The 24,434-nt window shown below is 41.3% G+C and overlaps 1 protein-coding gene across 3 annotated transcripts; it reads right to left on the reverse strand.

The window, feature by feature from the left end:
- Positions 1-753: 753 nt before the first annotated feature.
- On the reverse strand, positions 754-23,708 carry RRAGD (Ras related GTP binding D). Of its 3 annotated transcripts, none has more exons than XM_068937762.1 (8): positions 23,394-23,616; positions 19,820-21,175; positions 13,499-13,794; positions 12,899-13,098; positions 11,775-11,889; positions 5,553-5,695; positions 3,579-3,727; positions 754-1,657 (listed from the first exon to the last, which is right to left on the reverse strand). In XM_068937762.1, exons 3-8 carry the CDS (start codon positions 13,739-13,741, stop codon positions 1,506-1,508), a joined length of 1,002 nt encoding a protein of 333 aa, XP_068793863.1. In that variant the 5' UTR covers positions 13,742-13,794; positions 19,820-21,175; positions 23,394-23,616; the 3' UTR covers positions 754-1,505. The 3 variants fall into 3 exon arrangements, with proteins under 3 accessions (XP_068793863.1, XP_068793865.1, XP_068793862.1); XM_068937764.1 differs by having other exon boundaries at positions 19,820-19,993; positions 23,394-23,596; XM_068937761.1 differs by lacking the exon at positions 19,820-21,175 and having other exon boundaries at positions 23,394-23,708.
- Between the last annotated feature and the right edge of the window lie 726 nt (positions 23,709-24,434).

Genomic DNA, 24,434 nt, shown 5'->3' on the forward strand with positions numbered 1-24,434 from the left:
GCCTGACGATCTGTCAACATGCCGTATATAGCATACAGGAACTTTGCATTTGCATTCAAACCATCACTGAATTTAGACTTGTTTATCATAGGCGAAAACCCTCTTAATTTTCAAGAGAAGCTAGCAAACACCAGGGGCTCTTGAATCATAAATAAAGATGCAGCACTATGCTTTGCCTTAGTTAAAAGAAAGCTTTCAAATTCAATCCTCACTTCTGTCTCCACAGCTGTGTCAGCTAGGGGCAGATTAGCTGATGACTGGGCAAAGCGTAGCTCCCCTCACTACAGCTGTTCTTCCCACTAGGAACTAGAATTTTATATCATTAATTAAACAAAACCAGTGAATGTGGAATTCAGAAGGTAAGTTTTACTTCTTCTTACATTTGAAAGTGCTCTGGTGTCCTGGTTGATCTTGTGGCAAATACACCCACGATCACTATTAAAATAAAAAGTAATTATGTATGTTGATTACTACAGCAGGTAGATTCTCCAGTCCTCATTTTAAAGGTCTCTCTGATTTCAGTAACAGATGTACCTCTATTAGGGGAATCAGAACACAGTGCAAACATCTTTAGGATTTCCTATCAGTACATTTGAAGTTTTTGTACTGGCAGGATGAAAACACATATAGATTCTTCACTGCATCAATTGCAGATGCACAGACTCTGAAAACAAGCTTAGCAATGTAAATTCAACCTTTCACATACACCACCCTCCTCTGGAGCCTTATAAAAATACCAGTGCAACATAGAGCCATTTTACAAAACAATTATCTTTATAGAAAGGTATTTTAGTGGTATACGTTGAGGTAAAGAATAAAAATAGACCCAGCAGAGGGCATTACCAGTGTTATGGAGAACTCCGGGTAAAATTTGGCCAAATGCCATTTTTATAAAAGCTAATATTTACCTACCAGTTATGATCCCTGGCAAGATGCTTATTGCTATCATACTTCAAAATAATTCTTCAGTTTACAAATTGAAAAAATATGAAATTAGATCTGAATGTTAGGTATTAGCTGTCACAAATTTTAAAAGGCATTATATCAAGTTTTCTTGATTGTTTACTAACCGATTTGATTGTAGCAGGTAAATAAACTACAGCATACATTTTACCTGACAACATGCATCAAAATCACCATAAAAACTAAGTTTATCAAAGTCCAACTCCACAAGAAAAACATGAAAAAGTGCAAATTATGTACCCAGTATTTCTGTCACAGCTGTTTTTTCTTAATATGGCATGAAAAAGGTTTACAGCATATATTAAGAAAATTCTTACAAGTGTTCACCTCAATGCTTATATATACAACATTTTGCTCAAAGTGCTCACTATATGAAAAAAATGATTGGATAAAAATATTTAAACAGTGCTTTCTGAAGGGTCAGGGAAAATTGATATAATACATCAGTCCCATTTGTTTTCCTCTTCACTCAGTGCAACGAGATGCAGAAGTCGCATCAGCTTGAAGAAAAGCTTTGCTCTCCATGTACCAGTAGGCCTCAGTTACAGTGGCATTCTTGGTGTCCCATTGGGGGTGGGTCTTTTATTTTTTCGCATGTGGCTTTGATGTTTTCGAGATCTCACTACTTTCATTCGTACTTCAAATACCTCTTGTATGGCTTTTCGAAAACAATGGAAATTGTAGTCTATTAATCCTAGAGAGACAGAAATGTTTTCCGTATTAATAAAGATCTTTACACAAATTAAGTTAATGAAAAAATGGCTACATTTACTGAAGTACCTCACTCACTCTCTAGAGGTCACAACCAGTGAATCTTCTGGGCAATTTTTTATATACTATGCAAAAGCATATTTGATAAATACAAGTAATTCAGTGAGCATTATAGTTTCACACTATGTCCTGTATTAAATATACTTACTAGTCTTACAGAAAATGGTCAGAAAAAGTACATTTGCAGATGGAGCTTTAAGTTAATCAAGAGCTTTAGGGAAATACGCTGCATACTAAGATAAAAATTAAACTCTTTCATAAATTATGTGTCATTTTATAACTGCAATAAAAATGAGTAGGATATAGTAATCAAAGGATTTGCGGGTTTTTGATATGTAAGATTTGAAATGGATACTCAGAAATATTACCAAATAACAGCTTTTCATAACAGCCAGTTATACCTCATCTTACATTGTAACTGAAAAATAATACATTAGACATGTTGTTAGATAACACATATGCGTAACAGGCAAAGTTACCACGTGAGTGGGCGGAATGGGATCCCACAGAAAAGCTGTAAAGCCATATTGGTATTCAATCTGAAGACTTACTGAGTGCTACCAATTGTGCAATACTGCAATACAATTTTAGGATTTCAGTACTGAGCTTATGACCTCGTTCAAGGTTAATGCCATAAGCTCTCTTAACTCCGATACTGTAGTGTTTTCCACTTTAATTTCCCTAACAGGAGACGATATATATTTTAAGTGGTTTAAATCTGCCACTGTACTTCTTCCCCACCCCAGGAATTATTTTCCCTCTCACTGGAGTTCAGACAAAACATTATTTGGAAGTCACCAGGGACCAAAAAAATCAATCTACACCATAATACTAGAGCTGTACAGTTAAAACGTACAGCATGAACGTATAGCATGAAGCATCCTAAACTATGTAGACACAAAAACCTGACAGTTGCAGACAAAGCCTAGCGAGCGTTTACTCAACCTGGTATCTCTTCTGGAACAGTCTTGTTAGTAGGTATGTCAACGTAACACAATAAAAGAAAGTGACAGCATCTAACGTTCATAAATAATAATGCTGGTACAGATGTGAAAGAGAAAACTGAGCACCCGAAGTTCTATAAAAGGAAAGCTAAATACTCTGTCAATCCACCAGCAAACGTGGCATGAGAACTGCGTTCACAAACACATCAACACTGCCAGGGGAATTAACAACACAAGAAGGTAACACAAGCCAAGACGATGGCTCATTCTTCCACAGTTCAGTTCCAGTCTCAGGGATTCGACTAAGACTAGCGACGCAGTGAACACCATGCCAGTGTACAGAGTGATAATGAGCTAAGCCTTTAGTATTGACTTTGACCAAGGTCAGCGAGATTACCACAAAGTTTTATGTACTTTAATTGCAAAATATGAAAGCTGCCCAGTTCATAAAGATTCAGCTTCTCAAAGCCTCCTTCTAGAGGCAAGAAAAGCAGGAACGTATTTCTTTCTATTTGCCACTTTCAATAATTTTCCCTTAGTTACAGCACGCAAGCTGTTCCAAATATATATGCTAGTGCCAATAAGTACAAAGCAACGTTAGCTAAGGTAAAATGACACATTCTACTGTTGCAGATGGAAGCTCATTGCACTGGATGTAAACTGTGTATGCTTTGATATCAGAAATTTGTCAAATATATTTATGATTTCATCTTTCCTTAATGCCAGCACAAATACCTCATACCTTTAAACATAATGTTCTGTAAGCTCTGTCAAGGTGTATTTACCTTTTATAGTTGTGATACAGCTAGAAATTGTATCAGTGAATGACAGTCACAGAGTTATTCATTAACTCGCAAATGTAAAGCAAAAGTAAGGCCATATTAGACAAGGGAAAAATACCTTTTCTCTCAAAGCTTTCTTCTCTTACAAAGCAAACAAGAGCAAGGAATTTTGTCACCTCTTTCAAATAAAGGACAGTTGTATTGTTCAGTTTTATGATTGCCATTGATTCTTTGTCATAAGGAGTCCCGGTGCCATCATCTTTGAGCCTGAAGTGCAATATTAAAATAACAATAATAATTAAAAAACACACACACACAAACAAGGTAAGCCACCGGACGAGCTAACAAAAGTATCCTGCTTTGGTTCTTTCATCACATAACCTCAAACTAAGAAATTTTCATTTCAACCTTTTAGGGAGACTTCTTTAAACTAGAGACAGTGTAAACTAAGAGACATAGAGATTAAACCATTTATCCAAATGCACACCAAATCTGAGACCTGGGGCGAGAAATCAGATCTCTCAACAGCCAAGTAGCTGAACTGGAGCTCAAATTCTTCTCTGTTATTTGCAAACCATATATCACAAAGTTGTCTGTTTTCTTATTAATGAACTATACTATGACTATCTAAAATATGTGAAACGGTAAGTCTGTACTGATAATTCCAAGCCCAGTAACCTGGCTTGTGCAGTGGCAGCTCACTGATAGTTCAAGTCATCATGAAACCTTCTTCATGAGATGTTCGCTTTTGCAACACTGCAACATTGTGAAAAGAGATTTCTCCTTCACAGATGATATTCACCACATAAGCTTTGTGCCTTGCAGTTTCAGCCTCCCTACTAAATGCATGCACAGATGTTGTTAAATGGGTAGCTGTCAGCTATCTCCAAGAATTATTGCATCATTAATATATTAAGGTAGCAAGTTCCACAGATGCTTCAGGAAAGGAGGAAGAGAAATGAACTGCAATACCACATATCTATATCTAAAAAACAAGACAAACAGATTTCTGGTGACAAACACTAAACCGTTATGCAAAGACGGTGGCAGAGTGACATCTTGTGAAAGGAAAGGCCCACAAGTGCTGTACAAATAAGAACTAAATGCATTATTTTTTGGGCTAAACAGTAGCTTCCTTTTCTGTACAAAAAAAAGGCCACAGAATCAGAATTCTGTATTGTACATCTCTGCAAAACACAAGTTTTTGTACAGTTAGTGTACTGATTTTGGACTGAATCCAAAATCTGAAAGGTATAGTAGAATATATAAACTTAAGAAATTTTACAAAGGTATTGAATGATTAGTTGTTCTTTCAAAGTTCTAATGGCTATTGTGCTCTTCACCATGGTTCTCCCTTGTAACTTCTCTAAGACCGCAAGAAACCTACACATCAGTACGGATTTCAGGCTACACTCTCTAATAAGTATACTGTGGTTTAACCTAAAAGTCTATGCATCTTAATGCACTAGTTCTACCTTAATGTGCTCCTGCCTTTCCCAGGAATAGCTGGCATTCCATTTGGCCAAGGGCCAAGCCACGTAAAACAGTTATACAGCTTGCAAGGAGATGTACATGCTACTCCAGAAATTCTACAGTTGCTAATGGAAAAGGATAGGAAACAGAATAAAAAATAAGGCCCTGGAGGGAAAAGAGGACAAACAGATGACTGAAACAAGAATGAAGCAGCTCTTTGAGGCCATTAGAGGCGACTAGCTATTAAAGTAAACAAAAGTAGTAAATATGGCCCTCCTTTTATTAAAATGGAAAGCATCCTTCTGTTAAATTTGGCCATGGGAAACGAAAGATAATGTTAGTATCTCCTTTTATTTAAAGATAGTTACTTCCCACTCCTTCCTCCAAATAAAAGTTATTAGTATAGAGTGAGGAAGGTGTTCACAAAAGAGGCTGTGGCAGGGAACAGTGCTTGCTGCTGGCAGGGGAATCTGTACCTCAGAGAGCTGCTATTTCCTCCTCCTGCCCAGCCCTGACTGTTGTGACAAATTACTCATTCTTGTTATTGCTTATCATTCTAATTTTGAGGTCATTCAGAATCTAGGTACACAGATCTATGAAAAAGTAACAATTTACTTACCCATATATACAAGAAATGTCAATCACAACATCTATCATATCACAGCAGAGTTCATAAGTCTGCATATCCACTGGAGTACTGTCCGTTGCAATATAGATTTTACTGACTACATCAAATAAAAATGCTTTTTCAATCCCAGAATTCTATTTAAAAAAGAAAAAAAATAAAATGGAAACCATGTCTTCAAATTAATACCAATCTTTGTTCCTCTATTTGCCTATTATATAAAAAGCTAGGCTGAGTAAGTGAAAGTTATTTTGCAGTCATGCAGATTTTGAAAGAACTGCCCAGCACCCTCATAGCTTTGTAGTAAACGGTGGTGCTCACAGACTTTCTAACAAAGATAAAGGTTCACTGCACTGATCTATACATCCCTGCTCAAAAAAGCTTGCCTTAACATTCCCAAAGAAGAAAGGAGCAAGTGATAGGAGAAAAAAACCCAGCCAACCAAACAAACAGTTCCTGGCTCTGAACAGACATAAGTCAAGACTCCTGAACACCACCTCTCTGGAAAACATCTGGATAGCTTACATTTATTTTCTGTGGAAAATGCACAGGGAAAATCTTTTGAGGTCAAGGTTTGGGGTCTTGCTCCTGATTCTGACAGTGGACACAAAAAGAGGGCTGTAATTTGAAGTTATTCTAGCTGGACATACACCAAGGTGGAAACAAGAAAAGAAAAAGATATAATGGACAAGGAGGAACTGAAACACTGTGAGCAGTAGGGACCAGGATTAATTTCTTAAGGAAACTGAGAAATTGTCTCATCAGGGTCTGTAAGTGTGGTTCTGCTTGGCTCCTTAGAACATCTTTTAGGATCAAAGGAGAAAGATCAGTATTTTGGTGATGATCTTTCAGCATTCAAGAAGCATTAGTAGTCACAACCATGTTGATACTGCTAAGCCTGGCCAATGTGACGACAGCTATGTTCTTGTCACCCTGCCAAGCTGATTCAGACTCAATCTATGCTTAGAGCTGCAAATATGATACATCTCCAGAGGCTAGCCAGGAATGCTAGCTCAGTCCCAGCTCAAACTCTTTGTGCAGATAAGGTAAAATGTCATAAGCCTCTGTTTCCTGAAAAAAAGAGGAGAAAATGTGTACGGTTTAACTGAACACAGTAGCTTTGCTTGCTGATACCAAGGGGTTGCACCTAGGCAGCTGTCCCAGCATGAACACAAAGGGCAATTTCCCAGTACTGCTAAGGCTCAGGCTTATCAAATATGCTTCAGAAACCAAATACACAGGAAGAGAGGCAACTTTGTCCCATCAAACCAATTTTTTTTCCATATATGGGCTTCCCTTTTAATAGCTTGGGACTGTTACCATAACAGTTTTGTAACTGCCACAAACACTCTGAAAACTCCTAACACATTTTAATAGCTTTAGCTTGGCTTGTAGTTACATTTTTCCTTTTTTTCTTCTTCTCTCTTCCTAAGTAAACCATTTCACAAATAGTTAAGAGACTAAAGTGACCTTCCTACTTTCCCACATTTCCCAAATTCCCTGAAATAGGTGCAAAGATTCCAACCTGGTTATGCTACTGCACAATAGCCAACAATACTTTGGAGAGTTTCATTCCGAAGATGTTTAATTCTTCCACCAGCACATAAGACTGGAAACACCCATCAATAATGCCACAGTATGAGGTAAATGTATTTCATTATGGCAAAGACTACATGAACAGCATACTACAGTAATTCATTAATAAAAATATTATTCAAAACTAAGTATACACTCTGGATACCTTATGTACATGGATACATGGGCTGCAGCACATGATGTACAAGGGCTAAGGGGAGATCTTACCGCTACGTACAACTCCCTAACAGTAGCGTGCACAGAAGACAGAGCTAAATTCTTCTCAGTGCTGTAGAGCGGAAGGACAAGTGGCAACAGCCACAAGTTGGAATTCTGACTTGATACAAGGAGGGGCAAAAAAAAAAAAAAAAAAAAAAAAAAACTTCTTCCATAAGAGCGGACAAACACTGGAGCAGGCTGACCGGAGAAGCTGTGGAGTTCCCATCCTTGTAGCTACTCAAAGCATAACTCAGCATAACCACTCAAAAAGCATAACTACTCAAAGCACAACCCTGAGCAATCTGCTCTAACTGGCCTGGCTCTGAGCAGGAGGTCGGCCTAGCTGACCTCTGGAAGGCCCTTCCAACCTACCTGGCTCTATGAGTCTATGTTCTCTAAGCACTAAGAACAAAGATGTAAATATATTATTTTGCTTATTCTGGTCCTATTTGAAAATTAAAATCACACAGCTATCACATAATACATTAATTCTCACAGCACCTCAGACTTCAAAAGATGCTGTCAAATAGGATTAACCACAGAATTCGGGGTGTATAATAATAGCTGTAAACATAACATAAATAGATATATATTGCCAAAAGACATATTTAAAAGGAGAAGCATTTATAGACAAAAGAGTTTGGAGGACAAACCCTGTAGCATCATTCCTGAAGAGCTGATTGTAAAATTTTCTGTTATGAAAAGAGAGACATACAAAAAGAGAGACAGCTATACATTCAGTTGTACAGGTAAAATCTTCTTTAAGATATTAAGATTTCAGTAGCAAATATAATAATCTTTAATAATGAGAAGTGTTTTTTCCACCTCAGAACTCTAGAAGCTGCAGTCTGTCTATTCTTCCAGTGACAGTTTAAAAGGTTTCCATCCTGAGATGTCTGCCATGCCTGGTGGTAGGGGCAGCAGAAAACCTGAGTAGTGACTGTTCAGTTACTGCAGGTTGAAGCTTGGTGTCTTAACTTAAACCACCAGAATTTTCTGTTTAAACCAATGCCATGCTATGACCTGCTGAGAAACAGGCACACATTTGTTTCTGCTGACCTTTGCATGGTGACAGAAACTTCTGCAAAGTGGTACGATGGACTGCCAGGACTAGTAACCACTTAAATTGTGCAAGCATGACTTGACACATTTCATTTGCCAGAGTTTTTAGCATGCCTTTAACTGACAAGAGAAAGGACTTACTGCAGTGTTCACAGGGAAACAACTTAGGGGGGGGAAAAAAAAAAAAATCAATACAAAAAATAATTCCAAGCTCATAGGAAGTTGGGAAACACTGGATACAGAAAACACTATTCAAAGAGACATTATATAACTAATGCTCAGTGACAGAAAATGATTGTAAGAAATCAACTATTTTTCTTTCTAGGGCATGAGGCACCTTATTAGAGAACAAAAGCCAATAGCTGCCTTATTCAGTTGAATGAAATTCTGCCACTGATGTCAATGAGAGCAGGGTCAGAATAAGCATGAATCACCTATGGCGTAGCTCTGCCAGACTAAGGAAATGCAGTATGTGCAAGGAACTCCTCTGTTCACTACGGAGTGTTTGACAGAAGTTGTCCCATGGCTAATAAGAATAAGGCAATTCATTGTGAAAAATCCTCCACTATGAATATATATGTGAGACTTCATTTCAGATTGGTCAAAAGTATCAGGTAGCTGAAATTCAAACCACGTCCTTCAACTAGTAGGTCTGATAAAGCAGAGCGCAGAATGCGGTTTCTACTCTTTAAATGGGATGGGTTCAGTAAAATTGGTGGTATTACTCCTGCTTCTAGGTTAGATGAAGTGGCATAACCTTTTCTTTCTTGAAATTACAAAGAGTAAGCTAGGATTTGGCCCTAAAAAGTCAGTTTTTAAAGGAACTTTGAGGATATCAGCAGTCATTTACAGTTAGATATGAATTTTTGACAGTTACCTAAATAGGTTTTGTGGCAAATAGAAGGTTTAGTGCATTTGGATTTACAGATTATGAAATTTAAATAATCATTAAAAAATTAACAAAAAATACCCAAGTTTATTTGCTCCATAACTCGTTGATGGGTTTTAATGCAGATTTTTTTAAACAACAAAAAAAGTCCTAAAAGGAAAAAGGAAAATCTACATTCTCGTGCCACATAACTTGATCACTCAGTATGGCCATGGCAGTTAAAAAGTACATTTTATATGAAGCTCATATGGTGTTAGTCAGTGAAGATTTACATGGTTTTTGAATGCTAAAGCAATAATCTTATTTTATGCTTGACAGGCAGCTAGAGTAAAGCATGTAGAAGCTCACACTCTGTGGCACTATAAAAAGTTTGGCAAAAACCTGCTATGAACTTAAAGTGACCACAGATCTGTTTTCATAATCACCACCTATTTGTGTTGGAACGTTTTCATGGCATAAATTAAAGCATATCCTCATGAATACTGCTCAACTGCAAAAACTAAATCAGAACACCAAACTCACACTTTGCTATCCAACATATGGCTTCCTGAGGTAATGCATGATCAAAATCCATGTCCAGATTCCTAACTTGATTTGTTCTTATTGAGTTTAGTTAAAGTAAAGAGGCACCCTATTTAATTCTACTCTGCAGAATAATGTTTTCTCTTCCTATGGTTGCACATAAACTCTTTCCAAGTCTCCTACTCACAGCACCTTTCCACAACAGAGGGCAAGCAAACTGAGGACACAAGAGGAAGACATAGCTGCATGCCATTAACAAACTGGATTATACTGTATTTGGACTTAAGAAACAGTTTGAGACTCTTTCCCCTACTGGGGAACATCTCTTAGGAACATTTTTTCAAAGTTCCCCTTCATTTAAAGGGTTGTTCTTCCTTACCAATTACATGTAATATTCTAGGTATTATTGAAGCTGCCTCCTGGGTGTCCAAAATACACAAAAAACTGCCACCAGTCACTCAGGAAAAAGGCAATGATTGATCTGTCGAGAGGTCCGGTACAGACTCTCCACTAATTCTAAACAATAAGCAGACCCCATATAGAGACCAGAGTCACAATCTGAGTGACTGGGATGACTGGCACCAGGAAGGCGATCATCTGGAAGAAAATAGCTCTAAGATTGTGTAGCGTATTCAGCATAGTATCTAATTGCTCCAGAACTAGATAATCATCACCTTTTCATCACCTTTCTACCTTGTGTGGAGCCTGAGACTGGACGACAACTGGGAAGTAGTCCGGCAACTTTAGTAGAAATAGTCCTTTGCAACAAACTGTTTATTATGAAGCAGCATCATTTTTTGCTTACTATTAAGAGAGCAGGTTTTTGAAGAAAGACCTTCGTGTAAACCTGGCCCTCCCTTTCAGCAACACATCCAACTTCTTTCTCCTTCTCTCTCTCTCTACCTTCACATCCAGTACTGAAAGACTGTGAAGTCTAATTTTATCTCACCAGGCTGTTGAATAATATTAAATAATCCCATTATGTCAAAATCACAAAAAGGGACAACAGAATATCGTGCTTGGAAATTGAAGGCTGACAAATTTATGCTATATGCAAGGTTCAAAATTGTAACACTGGGAAGAAGAGTACAGTTTCATGACCTGCAGTGACTTAACTACCACCAAAAGAGGGAGCTCCCCCTTTTCCCAATCTACCCACTCTGTAACCTTTGCTCACGGCCACATGTTCCCATATCTTATCTTGTGGCAAAACAAGAGCACGGTGCACTCCTCTGTGAGCTGCTTTTAACTAAGGAGTCAAAAGAACGGAGCAGTCTTTTGCTGCACTAGGGTTTATCATAGTCACTCTATGAGGCAAGAGGTGAGTGCCAGCACGAGTACAGAGGACGGGAGGGGACCACACAGACAGGAACAGCGGAACAAGCAATCACTTCCTTCAGTGGTAAAAGCAATTAGATATACAAAGCTCCCTAACTGCCCTTGAGCGTAACTATGAGACTTGGAATGGACTCTTATCTCTGTAAATTTCAAGACAAGTGAAGATTTTCTTAAGCGAGGTAAGCTTCAATAAAAAGTAGAAATAATTCTAGGAGGTACTATAGACTGCTCTACATAGGAGGCCCGACTAGACAATGTTCCTTTAAGAACTTATTTACACAAATTCTAAGTACTACTAAAAAACAAACACACACACACACAGCTTTGCAACGTTCAGGCTAACGTATGAGTAGAGAAGTAATGACTGCTAACCCACTTCACGTGTTGCCTTCATTCAGGGGGTTACTGTGAATATCTCAGTAGCACAGCAAGACTGCTGAATAGATAGGAAGGTGGGGCCAAGCTTTCTGTCACTGCATTTCAACTAATTTTTGCTGATTTCTCTGGAAGCTCGCATTGCTCACAATCTCTCGGAAGGTTCTCAACAGATATCTGAATGTGCATGTTGTACATAGCTGGATCTACACACAAAGTATGTAACAAGTACTTACTGAAATAAAGATGTTAAGCAGGTTTTCCAGTGTTGGGAGCTGTGGAATCAGTTTCTGTACCACTTTGCTAAAGGCTTCAAATATAGAATGATCATATATGCTTGTCAGATAAAAGCTGGAAAAAAATGTCACCATATTTTCTTTTTAGCCACGTACTGTGAACATGATGTACCTTTCATATGAGTGAAATGAAATCTTGTCAAAACACCAAGTGCCTAAAATTATGCAATTACCCCTTGTGATCAAAAGTTGCATGTTTCAATTAAACACAGGACTTCATACAGGAAACTATATATTGTTATGATTATATTTGGCACGATAGTACATATCTCTATACCCACAATTCTAGACGCTGCAATCTAGCACTTGATGTAGAATTTTATGATGCAGTTCCCACCTTGGTATTCCTAGGAAAGCATTTTTCACATCGCAGGAGAGCCACACTACCGAATCTGTGTGTTGTGATTTACATTTTTAAAGCTGTGGACTCAGTTAATAAAACAATGATGTAGTCAAGTTGTTAAAAGTTCTATGAGCCAGCATGTTCATGAAACAGGTCTATTTTTATTAATGCATTTGTACTTGGCTTTAAATCCTAAGAATGATATGAAACGACATGTCTGCAGAAATACATTATGCTAGCAAATAATAAAAAATAATCTGCTTTATCCACAGACATAACGCAGAGACACAGCATCTGTCTTCCCAAGTGGCTCTGAGCAGGCTGCAGCAGTGAGGACTAGTGGTTGGGAGGGGATTAAGAGGCAGAGGGATGCTTTCAAAGAAAGCAAAAGGGATGTGACTGGCAAATACACTCTACTGCCTGCTGCCATTTTCCAAGCTAATTTACTTCAAGATAGCAGCTGCAGCAAAAACTAGTAAGACTCAGGCCTATTCACCATCTGTTTGTAAGCACTTCCCTTCCCCATCTTTTTCTCCAAGACAGCTCCCAGAAAAATAATCCTTTGTTTGGCTCAGGTCAAATGCAATGCCTATGACTAAGCTCTTCCTTTATGCATCAAAGTCTTGTTGCTTGCTGCTTTAATAGAACAGAAAATGATAACTTGTCAGATAAGCTGCTCCCATCTTTGACTTAAGAATTTTTGCACAGCAACTTCTCTCACCTGAGGTGAATTTTCTCCAATCCAGCATCTGCAAGGTCATCATTTGCCCTCTGGTGAATATCTCTTTGCGTTTCAATCTTGTGGTCATCAGATAAGCCATCCACTTTATGGATAAAGATTTCAAAGTTGATGTCTGGATTCACTTTATAGGCTCTGGTTACAGTAAGATGCAGCCGAGCTAACGCTTCCATATAATCATCCTAATGATGGAAAAATAAAAGGTACAAGTGTAGGAATGTTTAAATTTTTTTTTTTTTTTTTTTTAATTTCTGATGTTGTAAGTAGGAGCCTGAGCCTACATCCAGCATGTGCACTGATCTCATGCAGTCAGCACTTGCAAGTCCAAGCAAGAAGTTTGAGATATTAAAGCAAACTAGTTAACAGGTTTTGGACGTCCTGAAGAGAGACATTCAAAATAACTAAACAGTTCTTCCAGTTTTAATGACTTTCTTTAAATGTGTGTTTGTAACCGTAAGTTATTCATTTGCTTTAGAAAAATCTCTTTATGCTTTCCACTCTATTTCGCTATTGCTGAAAGAAGAAAAGAAAAAGTAGTTTAAATGTACCCCCTCTTTTTCTTTTTTTTTTTTTTTTTTTTACCTGAGAATCAATAACAAATATCAGTGCTCCAGTGCCTCTGAAAATCATTTCATAGTCAAATGTAGGATCAAAGAAATCAATTTGCCCAGGAAAATCCCATATTTGAAAGTTGACAAAGGAGCTGTTGGAAACATCCTCTCTGCAGATCTTGTTTGTACTCTCCAAGAAGAGGGTCTCATTTGGTGACATTTTGTGAAAGACAACTTTCTGAATGGAAGACTTCCCACTTCTTCTCAATCCCATGAGCAGGATTCTTGGCTTAACTTCAGTACTGAAGGGATCATTGAAATCTAAAACTGAATGAAATAACAGAAGAAGAAAAACAGTATACTATACCAATATAATGTAATCACATACAGACATCCTACAATAGCTAATTTCCTTCTCCATCATAATCAGCTGCAGGTTTTGAGAGTATATTTTTGTGTAGTAAATGACATCATTACCATCCAGGTAAAGAATATACTCTCAACTAAAAGAATAGCACCCTTTTATGACCCTTCAGCAATTCTCCCACAGCAGTCTGAAGACTGACTGTTCAATAGCTTTTTACGCTAGGCACTTCATGACACACTAACTGGCATCATAACAAAGCGGGTGGGTTAGACCAACCAAGAAAATGGGATCTGACTGCAAACTCTCAGTGAGGTAATCTCAATGCAGTGTCCTCTTAGCTTGCAAGACCTGACCCTGACGTATGTAACGTTTTCAGTTACATACACTAACATGGGAAGGGGAGGTGGAGTTGCAGTTCTTTTTTCCATAATGTAAACCAACAGCGCGCTTCTCTGAGATTAAGCTAACAAAAAGTAGGGTTTAAAAAAAAAAAATTCTTTACTGCTACAACTTAAAGCCTAGAGCCTAGACATGATAATGTTGCAAAATTCAGAAGCTACAAAAAAGCCTTTTCCCTTCCTTACCCCAGCATGGATTTTGGAGAAAACCTGATACATCTTCTCTACTGCAACTTAATATTCTTTTCCTCTTTAAGAATAGGTGGAATACTAGATACAATTTGATTAACATGTAGAAAATCAGTGCAAGTATAAATAATTTACTTTTGAATAATGGCAAATACACTCAATATTTGTGTAGTACATCCATCTGTATGACTTAACTGTATTTTTTTCTCCAAAACAGAAAATTAAATAGCTGGTTTATTTTAAAAATATAACTGTTGACTTGTAAATGAAATGGCAGGTTATATCTACGTTTATCTGAACATAAACAGGAGGTGGGAAAAGACCTTATGTTACAATCCTGATCCAAAATAAACTCATATTTCTAGACAAAAACCTTGAAAAATGAAGGCAGTGGTTTTATACATACTTACTACTGTTTGGTCCAGAATGTATATAAATAAATAGATGGCATGCTGTCCTACAGTATCATGTGCAAACTGCCTTAAATTTTTTTTTTTTAATAATGTAATTGAAAATATTTAGTAGAAATAAAAAGCATCATAAAGGACAGATGCAAAGTACTGCTAAATACCATTTTCAAACTGTCACTGACCATTCTGAAAAAAATATCTTATTAAAAAGTATGTCAGTTTTCGCCTATGTTTCCAACTTTTCCATAGTATGCCTTCGGCAAGAGAGAGAAATAACATTCCTTCTCTCCAAAGGGGAAAGGCTTTGTTTTTTTGTGTTTTTTAAATCATGACTGTAGCAAATCATTCGTCTGATACAGAAAAGTTTTCTTCATATTATTCTGCCCTATCTGTTATTTCCGACTACAGGTTCTTAGAAATATGATGCATCATGATTAATGCATTCTCCTTCTTGGAAATCTCTGTAAAACTGCTCAGATGATTTATGTAAACTGTCCTTCTCTTATTACCCTGCACTGAGGCCTTCCAATAGCTCTTTTTCCCTGACTGTACCAGATACAGGCTCTCTCTGCTTTTCAGGTTCCCCGCAAGTTAGGCCTGCCAGATCCCAGCACAAAATAAATCCCTGTTTGTTTCCTGCCAGGAATGCTAGGGTATCTCCCGAGTTTATCTGTTCCTGTCACATCTTCTCTCCTGCTCCTCATATCTTTGGAAAGATCCCTCAATGATAGCCACAAAGATAATTTCGTATGAAGAGTCACCTCTAACAGAGGCCAGTATTTCCTGAAAATAGTTCAATAGTTAGCAAGAGGCTATTATTGCTGATTGGCTTATTTATTCTTATAAAACACGCTATTGTTTTCCTTTTCCCAGTCATCTTGCCCTATATGATTATTTTACACATGTCCTGTACTTGCTTCAAATTATGACCTTTTCAGGAAAGTCTCATTGAAAAAGGGTACAGAAATAGGCACTATATAGAACTAAAAATCTCAGATGTGTATGATTCCAAAGCTAGAGGTGCTCCTTACAACATAATTAGAGAAAGTAAACCAGAAGCGTGCAAGTTATTTTCCCACATTTTTGGATAAAAGTCTTCAATCCTACCAAGCTTGTCCACCTTAGCAAGGGGGGAAAAAATAGTAAGATTGCCCCGACACAGAATTATCTCATCTCTGTTAAATTCTCATTTTATGAATCAGTCTTTCCATCCATAATTTCTGTGTTCAGCAATTATCATAAAAAGTTAACACCAGAAGTAAGCTTCTTTTTGTATCAATAGGCTCTTGTTCAAGCAATTGACTTAAATCTGTTTATGAAAACAAAACTAGTAGCATTTTCCTCTCCCACCCATCTCTAAAAAATCTGCATGTGTATACTTGCATGTGGTATCTGTGCAAACTCAAATTTCAAAACATGCAATACATATCAGTACTAAAGTGATTCTAATAACACAATTCTACATAAGTCTCTAGCTCAGCTTTAAAACATTCTCATCCAATTACAAATAGCCTTGACAATAGATAGTTACAACATGCTGCAGGAAAGGAGGAGTGAGTTTGTGTTAGTTAAATGTGTGAACTCCGAAAGCCACAGGAGGGCTTCTTTCCCTTAAGAAACTGGACATCCCAGAAGCAATGGGAAGCAAGAGGTCAACTCAGCAGGTATGCACTTCCTCTGCAACGGGACTTACAAAATAGTACTGGGCTCATGGGGAGTTCATTTCAAAGGTGGTTAGGATTTCAAGTGCTATTGAGTAATTAGTCTTAAACTCTGTAAGAGGTTCTTCTCCAATAAATATGATTACAGCACGCCCCCTGCCAAGCTGCAAAACAAAAGCCTGGGAACACACCAATTTCTTATGTTACCTACCCTAGTTTGAAACAGGTATCACTAAGATGGAACTTTTTTCAGTGTCCCTACAGTTATACTAGTGTTACAGTACTTCCGGGAATAAACTATACTGTTACATCCATAAGGACATAAATAGATAGCTATCCACACCTGGGGCGTACCAGGTACGCCTCTAGGCCTTAGAGTGGCCCTGTGACTTTGAAACGTCCTTTGATACCAAGCTGAAAATGGTAGCGTATGTGAACATAAAAAGCTTTCAAACACTCCTGTGATATCCTGTCTGCAGCGTCAAACACAAGCAACAAGACCCGAGATGCCAACGCTAAACCTGCGCGATAAGGCTCACAAGCACACAGTGGTCAGGTTTAAACAACTATCAGACTGCAGGCCAAACACACTAGCTGTCAGCCAGAACCAGACTTCTCTCACTATTTGCGTAATAGACTATTCAACATAAATTCAGAGCACAAAACAATTATTTTTCTTTCTCCTTTTCTGCTGAGATGAGTTTTGAGTCACAGAAGAGTGGTGCACACATCTGTTCATACACATGTCCTTCTTGCATATTCTCAACACACTTTAGTGATCAATTCTATTCCAAAAGTACCAAAATACAAGTGAAGCAGCTTCAGGAACAGCAATCTAAGTTTTGATCCTGTAGTTCTTGGACAGGCAAACGCACTTAAGTTATGTGGAGTTCTTCTCAAGTTAAGACTGTTGATCAGGAAAAGCTAAGTTGGAGAAAGACAACGAGCAAGATACCTAGAAGAAAACTTGGCAAGGAAACAAAGTTTATTAAGCTTTCTATCCCCTTCTTATCACTCCTCCCACTCACTCTTAGAATAAGTTTATATTTATTGAGAGTCACTTGAGAGTCAGTTATCTTCGTATTACTGATTTCTTATTAACCTAAATATTTTCATTATTTAGATTAGAAATGGATTTCAAATAGATACCCTAAGGTTTTGATGACTGGGCCAATCCCAAGTTTTAAAGTAACGGAATGATATCAGTCCCAGCCTCATCGTTCAGCTTTAAGAGGAACAAGAAAGCAGGAGTTAACTTTCAAGTTGTGTTAAGAGAGAGATCAGGACCATTTCTAGTCACGAATTATGATTAAGTATAACATGGAGAAAGACTATAGCCTAGCAATTCAGTGCAGCGTCACCACTACAGAAGTTAAAGCTACACAATAGATGCTTCTAGGTACTAACGTTATTAAACAGATGTTTTATTCACAGTCAACATCTCAGCAGAGGGGACCCAGAAAAGAGCCTGTCCGTTTATGACAAAACTCAATGGGCTGAAAAACATGGAAAACGTGAAGGAATCTTTTGCACAGGAGCGCGCTTCACATCCAGAAGCGATGATCAAATTTGTATTCTGTTCTTCAAGCCTCACGCACAGCTTTTAGAAACACAAGGGGAAGATGTGCGTCAGGAATGAAAATAACCTTGGTCATGTCCATTTGTACCTCCTGAGTCTTAGTGACCCAAGAATTATGGTTTCACAAGTAAAGGTCTTACAATGTTAGCATGAAACATCCCTTTGGCACCATCTACTGGCTCATGAGTGGGTACGCCACTCAGTCTGAGCCCGTGTCACTACAGTGACTGACACAGCGCTGAGAACTCATTAACTCTAGGATCCTACGCATTTTAAGTACATTTGAAAGGCCTTGACATGTATTACCACATACTGTGCTCTTGTTAATTATTATCTGTGAAACACTGTCAGGTTGGAGCAGTGCACAGATGAAACCCTTTCAAGCAAAATAGCTGCAGGAGGTGATGTCGGTAACTCAGTAAACTGAAGCCCATCCTCCTAATGAAGCACAGCCAACTTTTGCTAATTCACCGGCAACGATATCTAGATAAGTAATAGGCTGCAGTCAACACACTGCTCTACTGCTCCTGTCAACCTGAACAGTAAGAACAGCATCTTTCTGTGACTGGAAAAAAAACGTGCCACAATGCTTCCCCACTTATAGAGGAGTAATAAGCCTTTGCTGTAGGATGATGTGCTACAGTACTTTCTGTTTTGGTGGCTACTGTCTTGTCGATAAAACAAACCCAAGATGCAGGATTTAACAGTGTTTCCTCCACCCCACCCTTTCCTTCAACGCACAAGTTCTCTACAGCTGCCAAATATATAGCCACGATTTCATTAACGTGCACATATCCATCTACCCTGCAATTTGTAAAACATTTTGGCCATCAGAAGGGAAAATAACCTATTCAAAGCTTTACAAGTAGCAGTTTGAATAACACACTTTATAACAGCCTTTAAAGAACAGCCTTCTGGCTGATGCTTTATTGCATTTTTCAAAGAATTAAACTCAAACTCACTCTGTATGCAACAGAACTTACAAAGTCTAATTTGCTATGGATTTGTACTTTATGTCCCCTTCCCACCACAATAACCCCAACTTCCCCCATGTATCTTATGACGACACATCCTCCAAATAACAGATATAATATGCTGTGGCTGATCTGGAGCTAAACACATGTCAGTTGGCTAGCCAGTTCACACGTGTGCTCTGGTTAGCCAACTGCTGCCAAAGAGAACACGTACATCTGCTCAAAGAGGCTTTCATTTCTGTCTCTCTCCTCCTCCCTAATACCAGTTTTCAGACTGGTAGGAACTTAATTATCTTTGAAACTTTTCTCCTTTCTTTCATATTTGGTTGAAAGTGGCCGGCAGTTACCAAAGTTCGGATAGGTGATGAGAAAGGAACAGGAAGACACACAGGCTAGCTTCATAATCCCCTTTTCTTCAAGGGTTCAGGTCAACACCTCACACGCAATTTAAAAAAATGGTTTAAATAACTTGGAGGTTTACACTGTTTTTATATTAAATTTTTCCAAGCTTGCACATTTTTATGAACCAGAACGCTTACTAACAAAGAACTGCTTTATACTACTGCTTTATACATACTGAAAAAAAATACAGTTGCAAGTGCAAGTAGTTATTAAAGAGTAAAATGAACATCAGCTCTTTTGCTAGTCAGATGTTATTTAGACTTTGAAATTCTGCCCATTCAAAGATCAGGAAATGTAAAAGGATATCATCCAAACCTAAGACTAAATTGCAAACGCTATAGCACTTTCCTTTGAGAGAGATTTAGAGATTACCTTATATGTAAAGGAACTGCACGATACACTGCCTGCCCACATTCCTTTGCAAAGTACATGACAACTCCTTCTTTAATTTGCCATGGAAATGCCAGTCGATGTATCACTGCAACTTCCCAGACAAGGTTACAGAGCATGATTGTAATATGAATAACAGAAACACTATTTTCTATTCTGTAATGAGAAAGATAATTTTTCCCATTGTTAGCTGAAACACATTTCTTATTTCATTCATTTTTGCACAGAGAAAATGTCAAGTTTTAACCTTTATGTACAGGGGACATACCACTCCTAAACTTTCCACTTATGTACCTTCAAGTCCATTTATCTTCTGCAAATTCCAGGATTACTGTGACTGTAATATTTCCAGCACATTACAGTGCTGCCAAGACAATAGTCTTAGAAAACACATACACTGAACATCTTCAACGGTAAGAGATGGCCTGAGCCTAAAGAGTTAACAGAAAAAGCTCGTATGCAATCAAGAAAGCTGTTCAACTACTGTCGGTTTACAAACATTGCAGAAATGCCTGGTGGACGGAAATTCTTGTGGCTAAAGAAGAGACTCGGAACCAAAAGACCTGGTTCTACTCTGCCACAAATGGTGCACTCTGCAAGCATATGACTTAAAGCTACTTCCTCAGACACTATGCAGAAGATCTCCCCACTTGTAAATACTTTTTAATTGCATATATCAAGAAGATGGCTAGGTTTGACATAACACTAAGTGCCTTTAAGGTATATTAATATGACCCCACGTGTAAAGTCAGAAGACTGAGGAGGACAAGAGCACTGGTTTCAGCATTCAAGTGGGAGATAAGAACAAGTATGGGGTAAGAGAGGACCAACAGCAAGCTTTGAAATCTCCCATGTGCCTACAAGCACAATTTATTTTTTTACTTTTATGCCTGGCTTCTTCCTTCCTTCAATAGCCATGCATAGAAGTTACTAAGTTACTCTCCTTTTGTTGCCCTTTCTGTTCTTTCTATAGAGAAAAGTGGAGAATTTTGCGCTATTTACTGCGCAGATCTAGGAAGAGATGAGACAGAAACTGAGAAAAGCCCCTTCCCCTGCAGCCAACTCAGTGTTAAATACACAAAACTCTGATCCAGATCCCAACCCCCTCTCTTAAATATGCTCTAACCCTCATCCTCCAGAGACTTTAGAAGCAAACAGAAAGTCAGTAGATCTGGACAGTTAAAATGATCCTTTGTTTTCATCCTGGATAGGAAGAGGTCTCTGCATGGACTGTCTTGTCCTGCTCTTCTGGATATAAAGGCTTGTGTTTTTATTGAGTACAAAATTCTGATGTTCCTCTGAAGAAATTTTTTAATTTTCAGCAATTTAACAAGGTTCCTGTTGAAAAATAGGCAAATAAATTCCTCTGAGGACAGAACGTGGATTACTTCCCTGTAGTAAATACTACGTTAGCTTAGCATGAAATAAACAAGCTAAAATACATTCTCCTTGCATCAGAATAAAGGCAATTCCTTAGTAGTTTCAAATAAGAGTTTAGTCAGTCTCCGCTACAGCTTTACATCCTGGCATGCTGCATACCTAAATCTACACTATGGAGGCATAGCATTCAAAACACCAAGGGGAATAACTTTTTTGCTTCTCACCTTGAAGTTGTATTAGTCAACACAATACCTCCCGTGGCAGCTTGTGAGAGTGGGCCTTTAGGAAGAAGGGTTCTAGCAGGCTAATAATCAGAGTAACCTTAAAACATGGCCTTTTATTATGCTTTTACAAGAAGAAGCAATTTTTTTTTCACCCTTATATATCCAGAGTTCTCCAAGCTCCTTTGTGAAAAAATACGTCAGAAGGATGAATTCACATTGTGAATGAAAGCAACAGGCACTGAGCTGGCATGCCTTTTTACTGAATGAGATTGCTTTTCCTGGTAAACCTGTCCTTTCTAGAATCATCATCCATATTGTCACAGATGTGCAACGAATAATATGGGTCCTCATATGTACAGACAACAGACATTTAGCAGAGTATACCGCTGTGGGGACTGACATTCACAGCTGCAGAGCAGCCCTGGATACAGAGCTGTGCGCTGCTGCTGCCTTTTATAGCCTGACACCCGTTCCCACCCCCCCCCCCGCCTCCTTGGCACGCTCAAGTCACATCACCAGGCTGTGACCACTCATTTCTGTAACTAACTTGCACTCCAAAGAGGCAAGAAGACCTGATTTCTCCCCCTTTGTCTGCACTTCTTTTACCTCCTCTTCTGCTCCCAGTGTTTCCTTATACCTGACAGCCTTTGCTCTGCTCCTGTGTTAGAGCCTCCCCGACCCCGCAGTAGAGCCGAACTGCCCCACTGTCTCCGTCCCCTCTGTCGGTCACTGCGTAGCATCCCTTGCTCAGCCCTGGCCTCGCAGCTGACCTCCCTCTGACCATCGCCCCCCAGGGCCCAGGAGGCCTGCTCTGCTCCAGGCTCCCATCTCCCCACATCTCCGGTCTCCCTTCTCCCCACACCTCCAGCCCTGGTTCCCTTCATGCCCTGCTCTCCCTGCTCTGTGCCCCATATCCCCTGCGAGACCGGCCTTGCCGAGACCGGCCTTGCGCTTCCCTGACCCACATATGGGCAGGGCCAAGCCTGACTCACCTACAGCCCCCCCCACCTTGGCGCTCAAACCTTCGCCTCCTCCAGGGGCCCCTTAGCCCAGACACCTGCCCTGCTTCACCCCATACCTGCACCCAGGGCCAGCCCCTGCCCCACAGCTCACACCTCAGACCACTCCACACCTGCATCCATGCATAGCCCCTGCCCCACACCTCGCACCCCCACCACGCCTCACCCCACACCTCCACCCATGCCTAGCTCCTGCCCCACAGTCCACACCTTGGATCCCCACCCCACCCCACCCCTCCACACCAAGGGCCAGCTTCTGCCCCACAGCTCACACCTCAGACCCCCAGCATGCCTCACCCCACACCTCCACCCATGCACAGCCCCTGCCCCACAGCTCATACCTCAGACCTCCCCACCATGCCTCACCCCACACCTCCACCCATGCACAGCCCCTGCCCCACAGCTCACACCTCAGACCCCCAGCATGCCTCACCCCACACCTCCACCCATGCACAGCCCCTGCCCCACAGCTCACACCTCAGACCTCCCCACCATGCCTCACCCCACACCTCCACCCATGCACAGCCCCTGCCCCACAGCTCACACCTCAGACCCCCAGCATGCCTCACCCCACACCTCCACCCATGCACAGCCCCTGCCCCACAGCTCACACCTCAGACCTCCCCACCATGCCTCACCCCACACCTCCACCAATGCACAGCCCCTGCCCCACAGCTCACACCTCAGACCCCCAGCATGCCTCACCCCACACCTGCCCCCACGCACAGCTCCTGCCCCCCAGCCCACACCTCAGGGCCCCACTCCACCTCAGCGCACACCTCCGCAGTCGGGGCCGGCCCCTGCCCCCCAGCCCACCCCAAAGCCAGCCCCTGCTCCCGCCGGGCCGCCCCCCAGCCCGTGCCGCGGCCGGCAGCAGCCCCCCGCCCCGGCAGGGCCGGTGCCGCCGAGGCGGCCGCCGCGGGTGACACTCACACGTCTCGTCGCCGCCGCTCTCCGCGTCCCCGTCCGAGTAGGACTCGGCGCCGTCCCCGTAGCCCGCCAGCCCCACGATCTCCTCCTCCTCGTCCTCCTCCTCGTCCCCCTCCTCCTCCTCCTGCAGCTTCCTCGGCACCTGGCTCATGCCGGCCGCGCTCCGGGGACCTCCCCGCCGCTCCGAGGGGCCCTCTGCGCCCGTCCGTCCGTCCGTCCGTCCGTCGGCGCCTCGGGCGGGCAGGCCGGCCGGGGGGGGGGGGGGGGCGGGCCAGGTGCCGGGCTGGCGCCGTGCCCCGGCGGCGGCGGCCGCTCCCCTCCCCCGCGGGCCGCTGGCGGAGCGCGAGGCAGAGCCGCCCGCAGGGGAGACGGAGGAGGGAGGGGAGAGGGGCGGGAGGGAGCTGCGTGACCCGCGTCACCTGACGCGGCCGGTCGCTGGCCCACAGGCGCTGACGGGCGGCGCGCACAGCCCGCCCACACGCGCGCGCACACACACGCACCGCCGCCAACGACACCCCCCCCCCCCCACACACACACACACAGGGGAGCGGCTCCGCGGTTCGCTGGCAGCCGCCAGAGCCTGTCGCGGTTACACACAGCCTCCAGGGCCTGCTGTGCCCTGAAAACCCACTGTTACACACACACACCATGCCTGCACCGACCCCTTCCACTCTTCATCGCCAGCCCCTCGCAATCCTGCCCCTCGCCTACACCGCTTACACCTCGGCGGCGTTTGCCCCAGCCCGGCCGCAGCGTCACATCCGACGGTCCCACCTAAACCTAAAAATATCTCTGGGAACAGCACGTGGCGCGGCGCACCGGCTCGCACACGCAGCTGACCGGGCATGAGTAAGCCGAGGCCCGGCGGCACTCGCGGACGTGCAGCTCCTCTAGCACGCCGCACAGGCGGCCGCGCTGCGAAAGGCACACCCACGTATTCCCGGGGGTACCCCGGCACGCAGGCTCAGACACACACGCGCTCATCAGTGCCACCAGAACTGTTGCTGGCATTTTTATTATAGATATCCTCCCCGGAGGGTTTTG

The sequence above is a fragment of the Struthio camelus genome, chromosome 3 (genome assembly GCF_040807025.1).
Source record: "Struthio camelus isolate bStrCam1 chromosome 3, bStrCam1.hap1, whole genome shotgun sequence".
Classification (NCBI taxonomy): Eukaryota; Metazoa; Chordata; class Aves; order Struthioniformes; family Struthionidae; genus Struthio; species Struthio camelus.

Bases quoted from the DNA above. Each gene is read 5' to 3' on its own strand.
- RRAGD (XM_068937761.1), bottom strand. From the start codon at position 23,541: ATGAGCCAGGTGCCGAGGAAGCTGCAGGAGGAGGAGGAGGGGGACGAG. The intron at 5,696-11,774 runs GTAAGTACTTGT...TTTTTTAAATAG, and splicing joins TGCTTAACATCTTTATTTCA to AATTCTGGGATTGAAAAAGC. The intron at 3,728-5,552 runs GTAAGTAAATTG...ATTGCACTTCAG, and splicing joins GACATTTCTTGTATATATGG to GCTCAAAGATGATGGCACCG.